The 20,126-nt window shown below is 46.3% G+C and overlaps 1 protein-coding gene across 1 annotated transcript in view; it reads left to right on the top strand.

Annotated features, from left to right (window-relative positions):
- The window catches only part of CAVIN1 (caveolae associated protein 1), a 49,708-nt gene extending 29,829 nt beyond the window's left edge, over nt 1-19,879 (top strand). Inside the window, exon 2 of the mRNA XM_029572172.1 lies at nt 14,804-19,879. Within this exon, the coding sequence (XP_029428032.1) occupies nt 14,804-15,460 (657 nt within the window). The 3' untranslated portion in view covers nt 15,461-19,879. The remainder of the gene's footprint in view (nt 1-14,803) is intronic.
- The last annotated feature ends 247 nt before the right edge of the window (nt 19,880-20,126 follow it).

Raw genomic sequence — 20,126 nt, 5'->3', positions numbered from 1 at the left:
AAAATACAGCCTGTCTGTTTCTTGCGCTGGCTCTGACCTTGTTGGAGCACTGTCCGTTCTCCAGTCGTTACGGATGTCGGTCCCGCCAAGTTCTGGAGTTCTGGGTTCTGTATTACTAAATCAAACCACCCAGTTACAGCCCCCCTGAGAGGAGGATCGGTCCTCCCTTCTAGTTCGATAAAGTACTGGCATGTTCATACTTTCCGCCTTGCCTTTCCTTTGGCCACGGGAGAGTCCCAGGAATGTGCTGTGACTCAGCGCTGGAGTGCGTGGGAAGGAGGCAGCACCTTGAAGAGATTGTCTCCAAGCATTGTTGTAATTCCTGAGCAAATGTTCAGTAATATTTCTGTCCTTCTATGGAGCCTGTAGGAGTCTGCATTACTTGGATATCCATGGCCCAGTATCAAGAGAATTAAAGTGGAGAAAAAAATTCTCTTATTAAATTCAATAACTTTTTTTTTTTTATTTACTGACTAGAGATAAATTAGATTAAGTTGAATGCTTTGTTAACTGGGTGCCAGAGGCAAAGTGACTTGTCTGGGGTCACACTGAGTCGGTGGCAGAACTGGGATTAGAAATGAGACTCAGAGATGAAGTGGTGGGCCTCGAGGTCACACACACAGACCCAGCAGCAGTTTCACTCATCTCCTTAAGCACTATTGGGGCTCTCACCACTAGACCCCATTTGCTCCCTGAATTTGAGGGAGCTGTGGTTTAAGATGAGGCTATCAGAACCTCACAATGTGGTCCTCAGCCCAACAGGTCACCGCCAGCTTCTACAGCTAAGTCACAACCTCAAACCATGTCCTTGGGAATTGAGCATACCTTTTTAAAAATGTTATTCCGCCTTTTGTGATGCTTCAGAGCAGATTGCATTCAGGTCCATGAGGTAGTTTCCCTGTCCCCAGAAGGTTTACAATCTTAAAGGCTTGATTTAGGAATCATTTTCCCCATAGATACAGAATGGGAGAAAAGCCGTAGTAAAACAGACCCTGAGGCAATGGAGGTTAAGCGACTTACCCAAGGTCACATAGAGAACAGTGGGATTTGAGCCTAGGCTTCCCTGATTTACAGCCCACTGCTCTAACCTCCAGCTACGTCTCCACTCCATTAAAGTAGAGCACCATCATGTCTGGTTGTAGCCATGTGCCTTGAGAAAAGCAAGAGCAAAACACTTTTGCAAAGAAATTAACATTATTTTCCATTTTTCAAGATCTTTTCAAGGCATGTTGACATGCAGTTCCTTTACCTTGGAGAGCACTTGTGTCTAAGAACTATGCCACGGGCAATACTGCTGCGTTGTGCCTCCTATAGCCCGTTGAAGCCCCGGCGTCTTACTTTCTCTCCATTGTGCCCATCGGTGGCGAACAGAGAGCCCAAAAGATGCAACAGCGAACCAGAAAAAGATATAAGGGGCTGTTGCTTAATTATTGGAGCAAGACTCATGTCACCAGCGTCTTTGCTGGTGAACAGAAAGGACGCTTCTCTGAGTTAGTGGAATTCGTTAATAAAACCGAAAAACTTCTACGCCTTTCATTTCCTTGCCTAGCGACTTGCGATTGCAGCTGTTGCCCACAGCCCACACATCTGCCGGCTTGAATGGTTGGCATTGTTTTTCTAAACATTGTCCATTTGGTAGTTGGTGCAAGAATGGCTGAGAGGGGTTCTCCGGTGGCTAAAGTTTTGGGGGGAAGCTGTACTGCATGGGACCCAACCAGCTCTTGCAGAGCAATGTCTAGCTTCTCGTTCTTCCCAGCTGCTGCGTTCCTTTTCTGCACAAAGAGTTAGCATGTGGGAACTGCCCGTGTGTTTCTTGCCAGCCTCACTACAAGCACCGGGAAGGTTTCCATTGAGTTCTTGACGGAAGTGTTTATTTTTAAATCCTCTGCGTAAATTTGCACTCGATGACTGGTGTTCCCATCCCCACCCCCCGTGGACTGTGTTGTCGGCTCGAGACATGCAAGACTCCGAGCTGTTGGGGGACATCCATGAAGAGGAAGGAGTGCCAGCAAGAGCAAAGGGGGGGGCAGGTGCCTGGCACAACTGGCAGACATCATGCCTGATCATGGAAAGCTTTTGTGACTGTCCCGTGGTGACAGATCTGCCTTAGAGAGGGGGATGAAGAAGGTCAGATCATCATTTTGCTTTGCCCACTCTGTGCAGATAAAATATTATTGCAGTCTGTGGGATCCATAGAATGGAGCTTGTTTTCAGTGACATTTCAAATAATCAGGGGTGTTTGTAGTAATCTGGCAGCTAGCAGCAAATAAGGAACATTTGTGCCCGTTAAGTCAGCCCCAGTTGCTCCCGCCCTTGGGGGAACCCCCCCCCCCCTTTGCTGGTACAACTAGCCCCTTTATCTCTATATCAGTGCCATCTACCGTATGCTGGCATAGGTAGCAGATAACAAAAGACTACCAGGGATTATAACCGCCAGTTCATCCAGCCTCACACCTCACCTAGTCTTCCCTCTCCTCATCTCCCAGACAAACACACAGGCAAGGCTTAGGCGTAAATAAAGTCGTGTGCGTGAGTGAGAGCCCCATCCCCAGAGTGCCTGGGCCCGGCGCCAGCAACAGAATGGAAAGTTAGCATCAGGGGGCAAAATGGGAGGCAGGCAGCAGAAACCGATTGTTCCAGCAGGGGCTTCCGAACAATGGGAAAATTCTGCCTGGACAGATTGCCGCTGGCAGGAGCAGATGGAGGATCAATTAACTCCAAAAGGGTCAAGCTTATTGTTTTTCTTGCTTGGAACGCTGGCTAACGGCAGCAGGATGGAAAAAGTCTGGCTTGCACGGCAAATGTTAGCTCATGCCTTAGCGCATGGAGGATAAGGGGGTGGAAGGGAGGAAAAAAACAAAAAACGTGGGCCCATGCACTCTAGAGAGTGGACGGGGGCTGCTAAGTTCAGTCCACTCTAAACAAATCCATTTCATGTGGTCATTGACGTTTGGAAGCTGCTCCAGTTCTGGTTTCCCTTAACTCCCCACCGGTAACTGTGCATGCTGGGACTTGAAGTCCTGTGCTAGGGAAAGGGGCAGGACATAGAAGGAGGAGGTTTGGCCCGTCAGGATTAGGTGGCAATGGTTTCATCTTTGAAAGGCTTCAGGCTGGAGAAACCATGTCCTTGATATACATTCTCAGGGACCGGGGAGAGACCACTTTACCAGAGAAAGGCCTGCAATTGTGGGCCAATGTCAGATCTGCTTTCTGGGCATTCTGGGATGTGTAGTTCTGCTTCTCTTAAAGCCTCACAGCCACACCGGGACTTGAAAGCCAGCTCCCCTCTAAACGTAAATTAATGCCATTAGCTGACTCTGCAAAACATTTGCAGTGAAATGAGTGTCTTGAAAAACCCTCCTCCCACTACTCCTCCCCTCTCTTCACCATTTCACCATTTCACTCCTCCCTCCCTTACCCCTCTTCCTCTTAACCCCCTAGCCCACCCCCTAACCTCAGCTCTTTATCCCCATTCCCAACCCATCCCTCTCCCCCACCTGACGACAGCACTCCTCCTCCCCCCCCCCCCTGAGTCCAAACTACAGCACCAGCCCTCTTCCCCCGCCATCCTACCACCGCAGGCCGCCCCTGTTCCTCCTGCGGCCCAGCAGGAGTTCCCTCTAAGCTGAGTGACTGCTCATACATGTCAGAGCGCCACTCACAAGCTTTACCTAGTGCTCACATAAATTTTCCTTTGTGCTGTATACAGAAATGCAGCGCTAATACTGACACTCAAAATTGTTGGCTTAAAAAAACTGTTGCTCGCACGAAACAAAATGTGCACACACCTAGTCATTCTTTGGAGAGAGCATTGCCCAGTACAGTGCCTTCTCTCGTCCATCCTACCTCCGCCTCTTTCCAGTCGCAAGAGCCATGTGTCTGCTATTTCTTTGAAAATGCGCAGACTTTGAATTCATGAAGGCCATATGTTTTGAGTGAGTGCTTGTCTTGTTGACAAGGGATGTCCTTTGCAAACAGTGAACAAGGGGGCGGATGCAATAAGGTGCGCTCTGCCCAATGAGCAGTTTAAACTAGAGTTCTGCACGCATGTCTTTTTTTAACGCACAAACTTTACCGCCAACACAGCAAGGCGTTTTGTTGCATGCAACAATGTGCGTCCTGCTTAGCGCCCCCTCATGCAAATCCCATGCTAACGAAGGCCTTCGCTGTTGCCCCCAGCGCAGAGAGGCGCGCTGGCTCATCTCGGGTTTTCTTAGCACCGGAAACTTAACTCCTAGCCCAAGGTGGAGTAAAGTTTCCAGGGCTAATGTTAGTCCATGAGCCACTGACAGAAATTTCTGTGCAGAAATCATGTTTTATGCACACTAAGGGCGGGATTTTAAGATCTACACACGATTTTATAACATGCGCGCGCAGCCGCGCATGTTATAAAATCCGGGGTTGGCGCATGCAAGGGGGTGCACACTTGTGCACCCCCTTGTGTGTGCCGAGCCACGCAGCTTTCCTCCGTTCCCTCCGCCCCCCCCCCACCTTCCCCTACCTAACCCGCCCCCCAGCCCTAATAAACCCCCCTTTACCTTTAACTTAGAAGTTGCGCCTGCCTCCGGGCAGGTGTAGGTTGCGCGCGCTGGCCGATGGGTGGCCCGCGATTCTGGGCACAGCAGCAAATGGCTGCTGTGCCTGGAGGCCCCTGCCCCTGGATCAGACCGCCCCACCCACGCCCCGCCCCCTTTTTCAAGCCCCGGGACATACGCGCGTCTCGGGGCTTGCGCACATCGCCGGGCCTATGCAAAATAGGCTCTGCACGCGCAGGAGCGGGTTTAGAAGGGTACGCACCTATATTACACGCGTAACCCTTTTAAAATCCACCCCGCAGCATTTTCTTTCCACATATTTTCTGGTTTGTGAGCATTTTTTAACTTTCCATGCATTAGCATACCATTAGCTCACTGCATTGGGAGTTACAATTTTTTTAGCATGTGCATGAAGAAATTGTGCACTGAATTTCTGCACAAACTCTCAGCTTATTACATCAGCCCCACTATTAGCAAAGTCTGCAGGTTGTGAACAAGATAGCATGGGCTAAACCCCTGCTCTACTGGAACATCAGTGACAGACATGTGTACCAGTCCTCAAGCCTGTATAATAAATAGAGAGAGACAGCCAGACCCCAAAGGTTAAAAAGAGACTTGTGTCCATATTTTTAAGGTTCTTGTGCCAACAATTCCATGTCTCAATGGACAGGTTAATTTAGTCCTGGTTTTGCCCCCAGTGCAGGCATGGAGTTGTAGGTCTGAGCTGATCAACATTCAGAAGTGTACTTGTTACATTTAAACCACTCCCAAATGTCTGATGGAACAGGACTGGATGCACATGTAAATATAATGCTCTGCCAGCCTCATGCCATGTATTTTAGGAACCCAACCAGCCTATTCCCGGGCTGCCTGTGTGCAGAGTGCAGCTGTTAGGTTGTTAACAACGTGAGAGCAGCTGCAGGCCAGGCCCGGCTCCCTATGAAGTGGGAGCAGCACTTTTGCGCCCCCTGCAGGACACACCCTGCAGCTGGCCCATTTTAGTTTTGCCAAAAAACTATTACGAGGCGGCATGAGGAAGGTCTGCGTGATCAGGGGGTCCTGATCACGCAGACCTGGCTGAAGAGCGGATCTGTAGTTTGACGTAGAGGAAGAGTAGTGAATGAGCAAGGCAAGCACTAGATGAGAGGGAGAGAGCCCCACCCTCAGTGCTGAGTTTTGTCTGAGGCGTTTGAAAAATTTCCATTTCAGGAGGAAGATTTTGAGTTTTCATGGTGGTCCCTTTATAATGAGCTCAAGGGTGAATAGGAGCCCATCCCATTCGTCCCCCATGAATGTACATTCCCGCCTGTATCACTAACTATAAAGATATCAGAGTGTTGTATGGGCTGAAATTAAAATCTACTGTAATGGGCTTTAGACGGAATCCGATCCCAACAGCTCCACAAATCAAATCAGTTTCACACCTTATTTAAAGCCCACTCTCAAAGCAAACTTTATTTGCCAAAGACAAAATGTTTACTTCTTTTCCTTTGCAGTCTAAAAGAACAGCTGCAGCTTAATCTGCGACTCGCTAGCCCGACACCACGATGTTTCAACAGCCTACAATCTACTTCAGGGGGGTCAACTGCAAAAATAAAAAAATTACCAGAAATCAAGCCCTTTCAAACAATAAAGATTTTAAAAACTCCAACCTTACTACTTCTGACAAGAATGCTCCATCTCCTAAGCATTTCAAAATGTTGTTTCAAGTTCCTTTTGATTTCTGGTGCTGTTAACGATTCTGTCCAAGGCTCACTAGCAGACGTAAGAGGACAGATTTTAATTTCAGCACACACAACATTCTGATACCACTTTGGGGGAAAGGTTGTGATATCTGTTTGTGTACAATTTTTCACAAAAAAAACCCAAAAACAAACAACCAACGAGGAAACTATAATAATATCCTAACTAATGGGAAGTTAGTATCAGAAAAAGTTGTGCTCTATGCTGAATAATCCACAGGCTCTTGCCCGCCATGGGCTTCAACCAGTATCATATATTGGAGCGCTCCGTTCACGTCACATACCACTCCCATATCCATCAACTTCAGTTTATTACTCAGTCTAAAAAACTAAAAAACTGTGGAGCATAGAAAAGGAATTGGTTTGATCTTAAAAAGATAGAAGCTAAGTATAGTGAAAAACCTTTTAGATAATAGTTTTTTTTAGACAGTAATAAACTGAAGTTGATCGATATGGGAGTGGTATGTGACGTGAACGGAGCGCTCCAATATATGATACTGGTTGAAGCCCATGGCGGGCAAGAGCCTGTGGATTATTCAGCATAGAGCACCACTTTTTCTGATACAAACTTCCCATTAGTTAGGATATTAATACATTTTCCTCGTTGGTTGTTTTTGGGTGACTATATATACGTGAGGAGTCTGGCCAGTGATTTGATTGTGTACATTTTTCCACATAGTGATCGCCTCCTTTGTGCCTTTAAGTGTTTTGTGAGTTGTGAAGGATTTTGTGCTCTTTTGATGTGGTGTTGTAGCCGGCGTTCCCCTGGGCGCCCAGGACCCTTCTGACATTCCTGTCAAGGAGAAAGGTTGTCCTGATGGCCATCAGCGACAAGCCGAGCCAGTGCTGGCATTAACAAATCCGTCTATGGATGCGTAGTCCCTGCTCGAGATACTGAGCTGCATGTCCGTTGACTGGGAGGGGAAGAGGGTAGCATAACCAGGACTGGCGCAGCCTGTCGCTGATGCCCCCTGGAGCCCTCCCATTACCCTGGTCCTGACTGATATATCCCATTGAAATGATCTCCAGCCGTGTGTTCATGTGGAAGCAAATTCCTGCCGTGACGTTGCCGCATTGGCAGCTGCACGCAAAGCAGTCCCTCCCTGCCACCAGCCGTCTCTGGCCAAATCATTATCAGTTTTCCATTGTCTCCCATCCTAAAAAAAAAAAAAAATTCCAATGGATTTCCATGGGACTTAAAAATCTCTTAACTCTTCACCAAATTTCCCCCTCAGGAGATTTCAAATGTTGGCAGTCACGAGATCGTTCCATGCACAAGAACTGCTAGAACAGTAAAGGCGGTCAGGTTTGTACCAAATGGGGCCTTACCTACCAGCATCTACCTTGTTACTGTGCTATATATAGTTTGTCTGAATGTACTGATCTGTGGAAGAAGCACTTCCCTTGCTAAGAACAAGGGGAACATTTGTGCCTGCTCTGCGTTTCAGAAGGCAACCAGCAGGTGGCAGAAGACGACACTGAAGAGTAGACTACAAACCTGAGTAACCGTTCTTTTCTTATTCAGCTATTGTGGGCATTTCCGCACGGCTGCACCAGGGGATGCTCTTTCACTTGCTCAGAATGCTGCATCCTTAAACCAGTTTGTAAAAGTTCCCAAATTCTCTCTTAGCCTGAAGATGGCAGGTTTTTTCTTAATTAGTCCTTATTTTCTTTAAAAGTTGTTTTTTTGGGGTTTTTTTCAATGCAATTTTCTGCCTGAGGTCCATTGCCTTCCACAATTTTCTGTAAATGCCGAGCAAAAGAACTTGCCTAAGGTTTCTGTAAATGGCAGAAGACTGGGTAGGCCACGGACCTGAGGCAGAAAAGGAGACTGATACATGTGAAATCATTACAGACTTGGTCAGCTAGCTGGGTGGCACGGGAACAGGACAGACCGTGGTAAATTGGGTGAGGAAATGATTGAGCGGCTGGATGGAAAGTGGTGGTAAATGGGAGTCTGAAGAGAAAATGACAAGCTGGGTACCTCCAGGGCTCAGTTCCTTTCAGTATCTTAATTACCGACAATGCTGAGGAGCTTGAGGGGAGAATTATGTTTGTTTGCAGGTGATCCAAAAATCTGTAATGGAGCAGACATGCCAGGAGAGGGGGGAAGAAATGAAAGTAGACTCCAGAAAATTGTTAAAAATGCTCTAGGGTTTGGAAAGGAGCTTTAGCGCTAAAAAATTAAAAAAAAGTAAAATCCTGCGTTTGGGACACAAAAATCTCTTAGCCATATATTAATTATAAAGACAAGAACTAGAAACTGTTAAACAAGAAGAGAGCTTAGGAGGCATCATCTCAGGTGACCAATGTAAGTAAACGACTGGGACAGTGTGCCTGCCCGGCTGCTTAAGGAGAGGTGGCAGCAGCGGGGAAAAGGAAGTGGCCTGGCCCTTGTGACGCTCACTAGCGAGACCCCCACCTCCAGCACTGCTCAGCTCTGCAGGCCGGACCTTTGTAGGGACATCGAGAGGATGGGAGCGGCTCTGAGGAGGGCCGGCAAAACGGTACAAGGCCTGCGACAGGAGCCCGAGAGAAGACGGTGACATGTTCCACAGAAAAAGGGGGGTCACAATCTGACGTGGCAGGGAGGAAGGCTCAGAGGAAACACAAGAGAATCCTTTACTGGGAGTGGGGGGGGGAGGGGGGGTAGATGCCTGGAAGTAACATCTCGGCAGAGGTGGTGGAAACCAAGGCACTGTAACAGGACTCAGGCAGGCTTGGTACAGACACCGAGTGCAGTGAGAAGGGCAGCTAGGGGCGGGTAACAGAAGACCTGAGGCAAGGGGCTGGAGTGTTTGCTCGGTCCTGTGAAACTGTGAAGGGTCAAAGAGGGAAAGAACACAAGGCAAGAAGCCTGAGGCAGTGGGACAGGATGGTCGGATGCTTCGGACTACGGCCTCGCTAGTTTTAGTGGCTTGTTTGGCTTATTACAAAGCTTGGTGATAATGATATAGGAGAGGGCCTGGATTAAGTATGGGACTTGTAGACAAAGAAAAAAAAGAAAGCGACAATGCCAGCACTGTAATGGGATTTAAATGGGATTGGGACCAGAGAGAGAAAGGACAGTGGTAGGAGCAGGTTCATAGATCATGGGAAGGAGGAGCTGGTATTGATATACAAACGAGAGTCTATGTCCATCTGCCCAAAGTGACACAAAAACCAAAGAGGGAGAGAACAGGGCAGACTGGATGAAACCAAACACAACACGACCCTATAAGTCCTCTCTTAAATCAACACCTTATAAGCCCACAGGGGACTATAAAACTTTATGTACACTGATGTCCGGTAGTTCCTCAATGGACTAAACCATATATTGGTAATAGTCTCACTATTGGAATTACCTTTTTTAATTTGTAATTAACGTGATATTTTTTTTAATAATTTTTTAATCAATAGTGTCCCAATCAAATCATATTATTGTGATGTGAGTCTTTTTTAACCATCTCTTTTTGTCATAATAAAATTCTCTATAAATAGCTCTCTCCTACAAGGTCACCCTAAATCGCGTATGCTGATGATTCCGTTCACTTATCTAGTCTTAATGTAGGATGCCATCATCTCATGTTGGATACATCTTTTACCACGAAAGTGGAGCCGTCTGCCCGACACTGCCAGTATTTCGACGATCCCGTCTTCCTCGGGTTATTGGTCCTTGTAACATTGAAATAGCACATAGTGTTTTTGATGTGCCGTCCGACAGATGCACGGAGTTACACAAGGGAACAAGACGTCGGAAATGTAAGTTTTAAGAATTATATGTACACAGATATGATGTAACCGGAAGCCAAACGAATTTGGGAAAATTTTAGATTTATTTTCATATAGCTCTCCGAATCCTTGAGGTGATTTATTAAGCTCCAGAAGCTTTGGTGATCCCCTGTCTCTTTACTTCAGAACCTTTCCATTCTAACTTTTTTTTTAAAAAATCACACATTAAAAAAAAAAAAATCTGTCCCCGTGATGACTCAGCAGGTTGAGCGGAACGTGACTTTGAGATGAGGGCTTCAGGGTTTGTGGTCGCTGGAGCTTTTACAGAAGTTTGTCTCGACTGCATCATTCAGAGAAATCTGCAGTGTTCTTGGGCTCCTATGGCCAGAATATTCTATTTCTCTATGTCACCACCCCAAAAAAAGTTCCCTTGATTGGAAGATTAAGATATTTCCCCTCACATACACACCCCACCCACCTCAGCTTGTGCTGTGTGACTCAGCTGTGACTTTTACAAAAGGCTGCAGACATCCTATGAGATGTGAGGTCCTGCACGCTGGGGGTGTGATGCTCTCGGGAGGAGTGGGGGGCGGGGGGTGGAATGTACAGTATCTCATTTCACAATTCAAAATGTGTCTTTTGTCGCGACCCGTGTGTGTGAGGTGCAGGACTGCTCCATCTTCCCCTTTGCCACACAGTCATACGCACGTGAACTGTGCATGAAAAGTCACACAGTGGACTTGTGTGCTGCAGCAGAGATCTGAAGGCTGCAATCTTGCACCTTGAGGAGGGTGTACGGACTTCCAAGAGGTGACTTGTGGGCCAGCTCCTTGAAGATAAGAAGTATTTGGGGTTGTTTTTTTTTCATTTGAAGCACTTTCCTACGTGGAGGGCTACTGGCTCAGTAAAAGTGGACTAGTCCAGCTGCCCTGTGTGCTTCCGCTTGTGATATCATCAGATGATGGCCAATGGCTAATGCCCTGAGATGTCATCTGCATGGAGAACAAAGGCTGAACAGAATAGCTCATTGTCAGTGGGTGCTGGATGGATGGGTACAAATGGGCTGTCAACTAGCTTTGGGCTACATTTTACAATCTGTAGCCATGGCACTGCTTCAGAAGCTGTCAAAGTCACCTTCTAGTCATCGGGAGGGTACATTTCAAAGGGACTTCTGTGGATATAACAGTGGATTTTTCCTTTAAAAACTGGTGTAACTTATATGCGGATTTTGCTGTCTAAATTATGCAGCCTGTTACCAAATTGCCACCTAAAGATTTTTGGTTAAGTTCTTTGGGCAACTACTCAGCCATTCTTCAGCCCTGGTAGCTGTCATGGTAGGGAGAGACTCCTATTACCAGGAGCCAATTGACTTGTCCATGCAGGTATTTCCCCTGCCTCCAGAGGGCTTATAATCTAAGGAGAGAAGTGACTTTGCCCAAGGAACATCAGCAGAATTTGAACCCTGGTTTCCCGCTTCTTGGCCCACTGCTTAACCACTAGACTGACCCATGATGCGCAAAGTACTGGAATCTGCCCTCTGATTAACAAAGGCCTACTACATCTGTGCCAATTTTGTACCAGTTCTGTACTCCAGAAGAGAAACAAATCTGACCCAAGAATTCACAGATTCCACTCATTGCTTCACACTAGTGGAGACCCCAATTTCTGCAGTCCCTAGTCCCATCTATGTTTTTAGGGCTATCCTTGGTTGCTCCTCTGTACATCATCTCAGCTCCCTCCCCTGCCTCTCCCCCCCAAAACCTCAACAAACCCTAAATCACAACAGAAATTCATTGGCAACCTAAGCAATTGTGTTACCAACTGACTCCAGGTCATCAAGGGCAGGCTGAACTTGCCTTGGGTTTTCCTTCATTGCAAATATATATTTATATATATATATACATACCTGGGAACTTTTGACTTCCAGTCACCCTGAGATTCCCATGGATTAGCGGGGGGGGGGGGGGGGCAACTGCACAGTGGGACCAGATGCTCACAAATTTGCTCTCATAAACACTCTCACATGTTCACACTTACTGTCACTGCTCATTCTCTCCCATTCTCACATGTCCATTTACACCTTTACTTCTGCCATTCTCCCACCAATACACACTCACTCACATCTCTCCCTCTTCCATACACCATGCCCACTCACTTTCACACCCATGCTATCTTGCACTCAGCTCTCTCCTACTCACCTACATACACTCTCAGATCTCTTCTTCCTACACATATACACACTCACTCACTCTCTCAGACCTGCTCATTCATTCTCTCTCTCCCCCCCCCCCTTTCAAAACGCACTAGCAACAGCAGACTCTGACTTGGGCTCCTGGAGCAGCAGCAGCCTCTGCCTTCTCCTCCTGTGCTGCAGAAGTGGACGCTGCCTGTTTCTTACTCCTCGGTTGATGCACGGGCAGGAAATCACAATGTCGATTGGCCAAGGCAAACAGGATGGGGCGGGCAAGTGCCTGGACACAGGAGCAGGTGGTGTCACGAAGCGAAGTTAAGAGTTAAAAAGGTCCGGAGATGGTAGAAATCACTGTCGAGTGCCTCCTTCCTTTTTCAGCCGCGCAAGACCAATGACGTTCCTTTCTTCTTTCCGGGTCCAAACAGATGGGTTTTGCTGCAGCACCCGGAGATTTCCGGTATTGGCCCGGAGACCCGGTAATTCTTTTAGAATTCCGGAGTCTCCGGGCCAGATCCGGAGAGTTCCCAGGTATGTATATATATTTTAAACATAAAAACTGACGATAGGACATGTGCATTTACACTGACTATGGAGGTTAAGAAAATCTTTTAGCTAAAATGCAAGAGGGACAAAGCATGAGGTATTGGCACATCCAAACAATCTTGTGGGCTCTGGGCGCATCAAGATTTATCCCATAGGCACAAAGAAAATAAACTCTTAATAAATCAGGCTGTATGTAGAAACATGGCGGCAGAAAAAGATCATACGGCCTATCCAGTGCCTATTCACGCCAAATGCTCAGCTCTACAATCCCTACCACTCCCTCAGAGATTCCCTGTGCTTCTCTCATGCTTTCTTGAATTCAGATACTGAGAGGTGGGAGGCATGCCACATTTCATGTGCTGAGATCTAGGCATTAAATAGTTAACTGGTGGAAAATAAAAGCAGCCAAAACCTGCTGAGGACAGTAAGAACAGTGACTCACATATTTGGATAAGAAATTCTAGGTTTGTATTACCTGGGGCAGATCCAGTGTCTGCTCATCCCCTGTCTGTTACCTTATTTGTTTTGTAAGTCGTCTGTTCCTGACAATTTCTGATTCTACCTCAGAGCTCCACGCTTGATCTTGGGGACCTGAAGCCCAATCTAGCGTAAGCCATGGGGCATCTAGTTATATAAACTTACCTGAAACAGCATTGTTGTAGGTGCCCCTTTTGCACCTGAGTGTTGCTTGCCTAATGCATATTTAAAATTCCAATGGCGTGTAATCAAGTAGTAAAGTTTAAACAAAAGAATACTTTTCTCGATTAGCATCTCAACATCAAGCTTAGATGGGACAGCTTCTAGGGCAGGGAAATACCTATTGTAGCCATTTGTAACACCTCGAGCTCGGGTTTGGAATGGCGAGTAATTGAATCCAAATCCAAGGAAGGGGCCCCTGTGCCTTGGGAAAGCTCATTACATCTTTATGTTGGTCCGAGAAAAGGTATCACATCTTACACAATTTACAGTTCTGGACCAACCCAATGATTCAGTGGCAGTGCCATGTACTGCCATGCAAAGGACCTAGATTTTGACTCCCAGCTGAGGTCTTCTGCTCCCCAGGACAGCTGGGGCTGCACAGACAGCCCTCGTAGGGGCCGGGGATGGGTGGAGGGAATCATGGTCGTATCTAAAGGGCGACCGGATGCAGAGCCAATGATTGTAGACCTCTGGGAGGAGCCCTAATGCTTGGTCCTCAGCCAAGGACTGTTGATGCAGTGACAGGACTGGGGATGTTTACAGGGGAGGGACACAAAAGAGGGAGAAATGGCACAAAGATCCCAGCCCTGGAGGCCCACAGGAGGGAACTGCAGAGTCAAAGTAAAAAAAAAAAAGATCCTAATTTTCTCTAGGATCCAATACATCAACTACAACTCTATGTTTCTCAGCAAAGTGAAATTAGAGTGGGCCCTCCTCATGAAACTGCCATCAGTCACTCAAATGGCTCTTCTCAATCATTTGGACTGAATAGTAAGTGTGCGGTGTTGGGCTGGCCCAAGTGGAACATAATGTCTAACTTAACTCCTGATTATTACTTGCTCTCTGTAAAACTCCTTGCTGTTTTGAGTTACCTGTAAACTGAGATGATGTTCCCAACGTATCCCGGTATATAAAAACACTTAAATAAATAAATAAATAAATAAATAATTTCTTGCACTCACAGCCTTATTGATTTTAACCATTTTCTTAACAATAGAAATTCATAAAGTCTTTTTTGCCCTGAATGTTTGTCTTGATTAGATTGTAAACTCTACTGAAAAGGGATGGTCTTTTATATGTTTTTTGTACAGTGCTGTGTACATCGAGTAGTGCTATAAGTGGTAAGCAGTAGTAAGGGACATGATGGATGGCAAACTAGATGGGTCCTAAGCTGACATCCTATTCTATGTTTTTATAACTGCAACATCGTTGACCTACTGGCAGGCATAGCACAAATGAGCTCAGCTTCATCGAGGGAAGGAAATGAGGGTAGAATATATGCAACATTAGAAATTGTAAGTGAAAATGATTTTGATCACCTTGCTTCATGACCTGCATGGCATGCTCATTTACACTGACCATCGTATTTTGTTGTCTTTCAGGATGAGGTGAAGCTTCCCTCAAAGCTGAGTGTTAGCAAATCCTTGAAAGACACAGAAAAGCACGAGGAAGAAGGCGATGCCAATGTGGAAGAGGAGCATGTGGAAGAGGAACAGATCCAGCTGTCCTCAGATGAGGAGGTGGAGATAGAAGAGATCATCGAGGAGTCAAAGGCGGCGCGCATCAAGCGCAGTGGCCTGAGGAGGGTGGATGATTTCAAGAAGGCCTTCTCCAAGGAGAAAATGGAGAAGACCAAAGTGAAAACCAAAGAGAACCTGGAGAAAACCAAGCAGAACATAGAGAAAACCCGGCACAACATTGAAAAGAGGATGAATAAGCTGGGCACAAAAATAGTGACTGCAGAAAGGAGAGAGAAGATGAAGACTTCTCGGGAGAAGCTGAAGAAATCCTTCACCCCAGACCATCCCATCTACGCCAGGTCCAAGACCGCAGTCTACAAGGTGCCCCCATTCACTTTCTATGTGAAGAAGATAAGAGAAGGCGAGGTGGAAGTGCAGGCTACGGAGATGGTAGAAGTTGGAGGAGAGGAGGGTGAGAATACGGAGCTCATGAGAGGAGAGAGTCCTGATGGGAACGCAATGCTGGAGGTCATGGAGGACACAGATGCCGTTTTAGCGGAAAAGAGCGATAGCGATTAGAAGGAAGACAAACCAAAGTATTTTTCCCTCGGGACAGCTGAATTTTTGTAATCTTTACACATTTCAAGCAATCTTTCTTTGCACCAGCAAGCAAACGAGAAATTGTATACAATCGATGTATTATTTTGAAAATGGTTGAAGCTAATTCCTTGTATTTTGAAGCAGGTATATTTATTTTTGCTTTAGCACCCAGAGAATTCAGGACACATTTATAAAATGTCACTTTTTTGTTTTCTTAAATGGTGAAATGATTGGAGATCATTCCTTCCTTTCTTTATTTTTAAACATTCATTTACACCAGGTGCGTATTCATGCACCCAATAGCTTTTCAAGTGCCAAAGCCAAAGTAAATGAGCTACCTCTTCTGAAAATCAGTAGGAACCTGATGTCAAAAATGTTTTCTGTTTGGTTCATTTGAAAGTTCAGGTAGATGTTGCCCACTGGGTACCATCAGTCTAGGACAGGGGTGGGCAATTATGGTCCTCAAGGGCTGCTAACCTTTCAGGTTTTCAGGATAATCCCTTACGAATAAGCGTGAGATCGATTGCATGCAAAGCCCTGGAAGACCAAAATGACTCAGCCCTAGTCCAGGATTCGGGGTCAAATGACCAATGTGAAAGAAGCAAGTTATGGTTGGCCCCAGAAGATGTACAACATCTGCTCCCTTCCGGCAGGCACACCTTTAACCCTTTCATTCACACGGACCTTGTTAGACAAACTAGTGGGGTCTGGCAGAATCAGCAGGCAAGCAATGAAGCTTGAATATGTAAATGGTAAATGTTAGGGGGGGGGGCACACAATGTTTTCAAAGTGGTGGTCCTTCATAGTAGTCCATCAGAGAAACAATGATACAAACACAACACAATGCATGCATTCAAGAGAGTGTTTTGTAATGTTTTAAGGATAGGGATGAGCAGAATGTCTGCCCAGCAGCTTAGAAGGGCAAAGCCAAATGGACCGTCACCTTCTGAGAGTTGTCTGTCAATGCTGTTTTTACCTATCCATAGTACAGTGATCCTATGTTGGCCTTATGAACAACATATGCACCTCATAAACCATCTAACATGAATCAAGGAACAGCCCTTATAGGACTGGTCTCCATCATGTGATGGGGTGATGCATATGCCGTGACTTTTCCACTTAGTTTTTCACCAAGTCACAACACAACACCAGGATTTCACTGAGTATTAAAAGGCGTAGGTCGCAAATCGACAGTTTTGGTCTCTGAAATCTCTTTTAATATGTTCCAGCTGCGTGAGGATCTTTTTCCTCATCCCACACCATGCTTAATTATGCATCGTTCTGGTATCTGCAGTGCCTGAGGCCATCTGTGCTGAGGTTGAATTCCAAAGCTCCATCAGAGCCACAGCGCATTAGCAAACGATCAAACATGGGGTCCAGTGAGTTCAGAATGAGAATGTGCGTTGCAGACCCAAGTGAAACTGAGTCGCATGAAGAGGAAAGTTGAGAGGAGGCTCCTTGCATCTAGCAGAGTCCATGCTTATGAGCTATTAGTTTTTGGATAGATTGTGGGGAATGCTTGTGTGTCCTGTTGGGCTATTTTGAAGGGTCCAGGCTAATGTTTGAGCAGGTCTTGCTGTTGCTGGTTCGGAAAAGAAAGGAATCCCAGTTTTTCCATCCCTCCCCCTCCCCGGTGTCATAGCCGTCTCTATCCCATCCCATTGATCCAGAAGGTGATGAAGGTTTTGATTTTGCAGCTTCAAGCCAACAAATAAGATCCACGTTGACCAAGCAGGAAAGGCCTAAACATGTCATATGTGCAGAGCACGCACTAATGACAGAGTAGAAGGACATACAATCAGACTAGACTGGTTGAAAGGGGGTGGTTGACGGGTAAGCTGGATAACAAGAGACTTGAAGGATGGTTGTTGCCAACCAGAGAGCAATTCTGACATCAGTATGTTCCAATCCCTGCTTCCCCAAGTATTCCTTTGCATATAAACAAGCTTTTGTATTCTGTATACAAGCACAATAGAATATATTAAAGTATATCTTTCTACCTGTCTGTCTAGCAATAGGATAGCAATTACTAGAGAGGCCTGAGGCCTAGAATCACTCCTTGCTTCCATGTATGCGCACACTCCTGGCAGTTCCAGCCCATCCCTGCTGTCTTCAGGAAAAAGAAAGCAATTAAGATTTGGATGTTTTTGAATGCTAACCTCATTGTTATCCTCACAGGCAGCAGAGGCTTGAAGGATAGAGACCGCATTCAGCTTGGACCCGACAGTTTTAATGGCACCCTCACGACCCAGGCTCCATGCCCCTTCATCTAAAGACAAGCCAGGCTCCTAGAAACCTTTTTATTGCTAGTGTTATGCATAGACCTAGCGCTTTCCTTCTCCTCCTTCCAGCTCAATTAGAACCATCCTCTGTTGATCTACGGTGCTGAGTCTTTATTCGCAACTACGCGGGGTTTTCCCATATTTTTGTAAATTCTCCCCACCAAATCTCCCTTCCAAGTAGCCCAGCCATTGCAGTGACTTTCCTTGGCCAGGGACCACAGCTTCTTCCAGAGCCCAGTATGTGTGGCCAGTAGGTGTCACCTTTGAGCAATGACTAAACCCTGCCCCCCTCCATACATCCCTCAGGGGTTGTGAATGCTGCCTCTGCAGCATCCCCTGCCCAACCCGGGGAATGGAAGACCTGACCACAGCTCTGCCTCCAGGCCACCCACTAAATCTAACTTTTATACGTACAGAATTCAGCCATAGGACATTTTAATCTGTAGCTTTTAGCTGGAATAATCTGGGCTGCCACCGAGTCAGACAGCAGGAAAATGATTGCTTGGATGGAGTTCCGAGAAGCTGTTGCCCTGCTGAAAGTCAGTAGAGTAGGGGTGGCCAACTCTGGAGGCAGTGCATGCAGATCTCTCTCATGCATATTCATTGTAGAAAACCTGGCCTGTTTTCTGTTTCTCAAGGACTGAAGATGGCCGCCCCCACTGTAGAGCCTTCCCATGGGTAACAGTTTTGTATTATGGCATCAAAGTTGGAATCTGTATTTGCTGGGTGAAGCTGTTCTTTTAAAGAAACACAGTTAATGCACATTCGTTGATACTGGTCATATCTGCTATAGATTGGGAATGGGTATTATTGGCTACTGTTTATTCTAGAGCTTGAAGCCCATGATGCTGAGTTCGTATGAAGACTTGCCATGAACTTTAAATTTCATGCACATGTCCTGCTGTTGTCACCATAGGAGTGTCTTTTAATAATGCAAACATTTGGTGCACCACTTATCTGCCATTACTTTCAAAAGATTTTCACAAAGCAGATTATTTCCTATAGACTGTTTCCTATAGGACTTCTATAGAAGTAGGAAGACTGGCACAGTGTCCCTGTCACAGCTGTAAATTGGAAAGGGCAGGGGAACAAGGAGGGAGAATATTTCTGTACCGCTCGAGAATTTGCATGATGGACAGAGACTATCCCCCGTTCTGAGGGACTTCAGATCAAAGTGGATAAAAGTCCTTAACCCCAGTTCTTAAAGCATCCATGGCGAGTCTTCCTCTCTTTGGCTCATTAAAGTGCGTCCCAGAAGACCAACAAGAAGGGAGAGCAGAAAAGCCTCAGAGGCTATGGCTTGGCATCCCAGAGAGCCCGCCGCTTACCTAAGGAGAGCCGGAGGCTGAGGCTGCAGAAACCAGGTCAGTGACCCAAACTGCGAGGGCACCCTCATGAGCTGTGTTACAAAACCTCCTGGCACCGCTAGGGACGACTGAAGATAATACCATGCCAGCCTTCCTCGGTGGTGGCATTCCAAATCTAAGATGACTGGAAGCCCATTCATATCCCCAGCGAGCAGTTACTGACACCACCACACGCCAGTGGCTACACGTCCTGTGTCGGGTCGACCATTAAGATGGCCTCCAAAACTGGCTGCCCATACCATGGAGGAGTTAGAACCTTCTGCTCAGGGAAGAGTAGGTGCTCCCTGTTAGTAACTACATCGCAGGTACTAGGAAAAAAGAAATCAGTACAGAAGGGCGCCCCTTACAAGAGATGCTTCTCAATTTTGACTGAGGAAGCGATACTCAAAAATTGCCATGTCTTTTCTGAATTTCCAGGAGTTTGGCCTTTTTTTTGCAGTGTACTTGAAGACTTTTTTGTTTTTTTAAATAAACTTACAAAACAAGATAGGAACTGAAAGACAGTAAGGATCTTTTTTTAAAGGAGAGGGGGCAAGTGAAGAATGGAATCATTCACAGGCCGATTAGCGTTGTTTAATAATCAGAAAAATTGAGAAGTCTTTTCATGACCAGGGGCGGAGAATGGCTTGGCCCAAAACAGAGGAGAGGGTGATCAGCGTCAGCTATGAAATGGGTTACAAGGAGGAGTTTCACTTTATACAACTGTATCCTGGTGATCAGCACAAATAATAAAGCCTCTTGTAAAAATAGTGTGTCATGGGGTCTTTCTGAGTCCATTGCCAGGGACGAGAGGTTACGATATCAGCATAATCCTGCAGTCCATTTTTTTTTCCATCTTTACAGAAAAGTTTCTTCTTGCTTCGTTACTGAGCTGAAATGAAAATGCAGCAAATAAAGTTAACAGTGCCCCGTCCTTCCCCAACCCCTCCCTGCACAGCTAAAAATCCACAGGGCCCGGACTGAGCAGCACACGTTTTTAGGCCGGGCCCAGTGGCA

The sequence above is a fragment of the Rhinatrema bivittatum genome, chromosome 12 (genome assembly GCF_901001135.1).
Source record: "Rhinatrema bivittatum chromosome 12, aRhiBiv1.1, whole genome shotgun sequence".
NCBI lineage: Eukaryota > Metazoa > Chordata > Amphibia > Gymnophiona > Rhinatrematidae > Rhinatrema > Rhinatrema bivittatum.
Note: the sequence above shows the minus strand (reverse complement) of the source record. Positions and strands in the feature narration are given on the sequence as shown.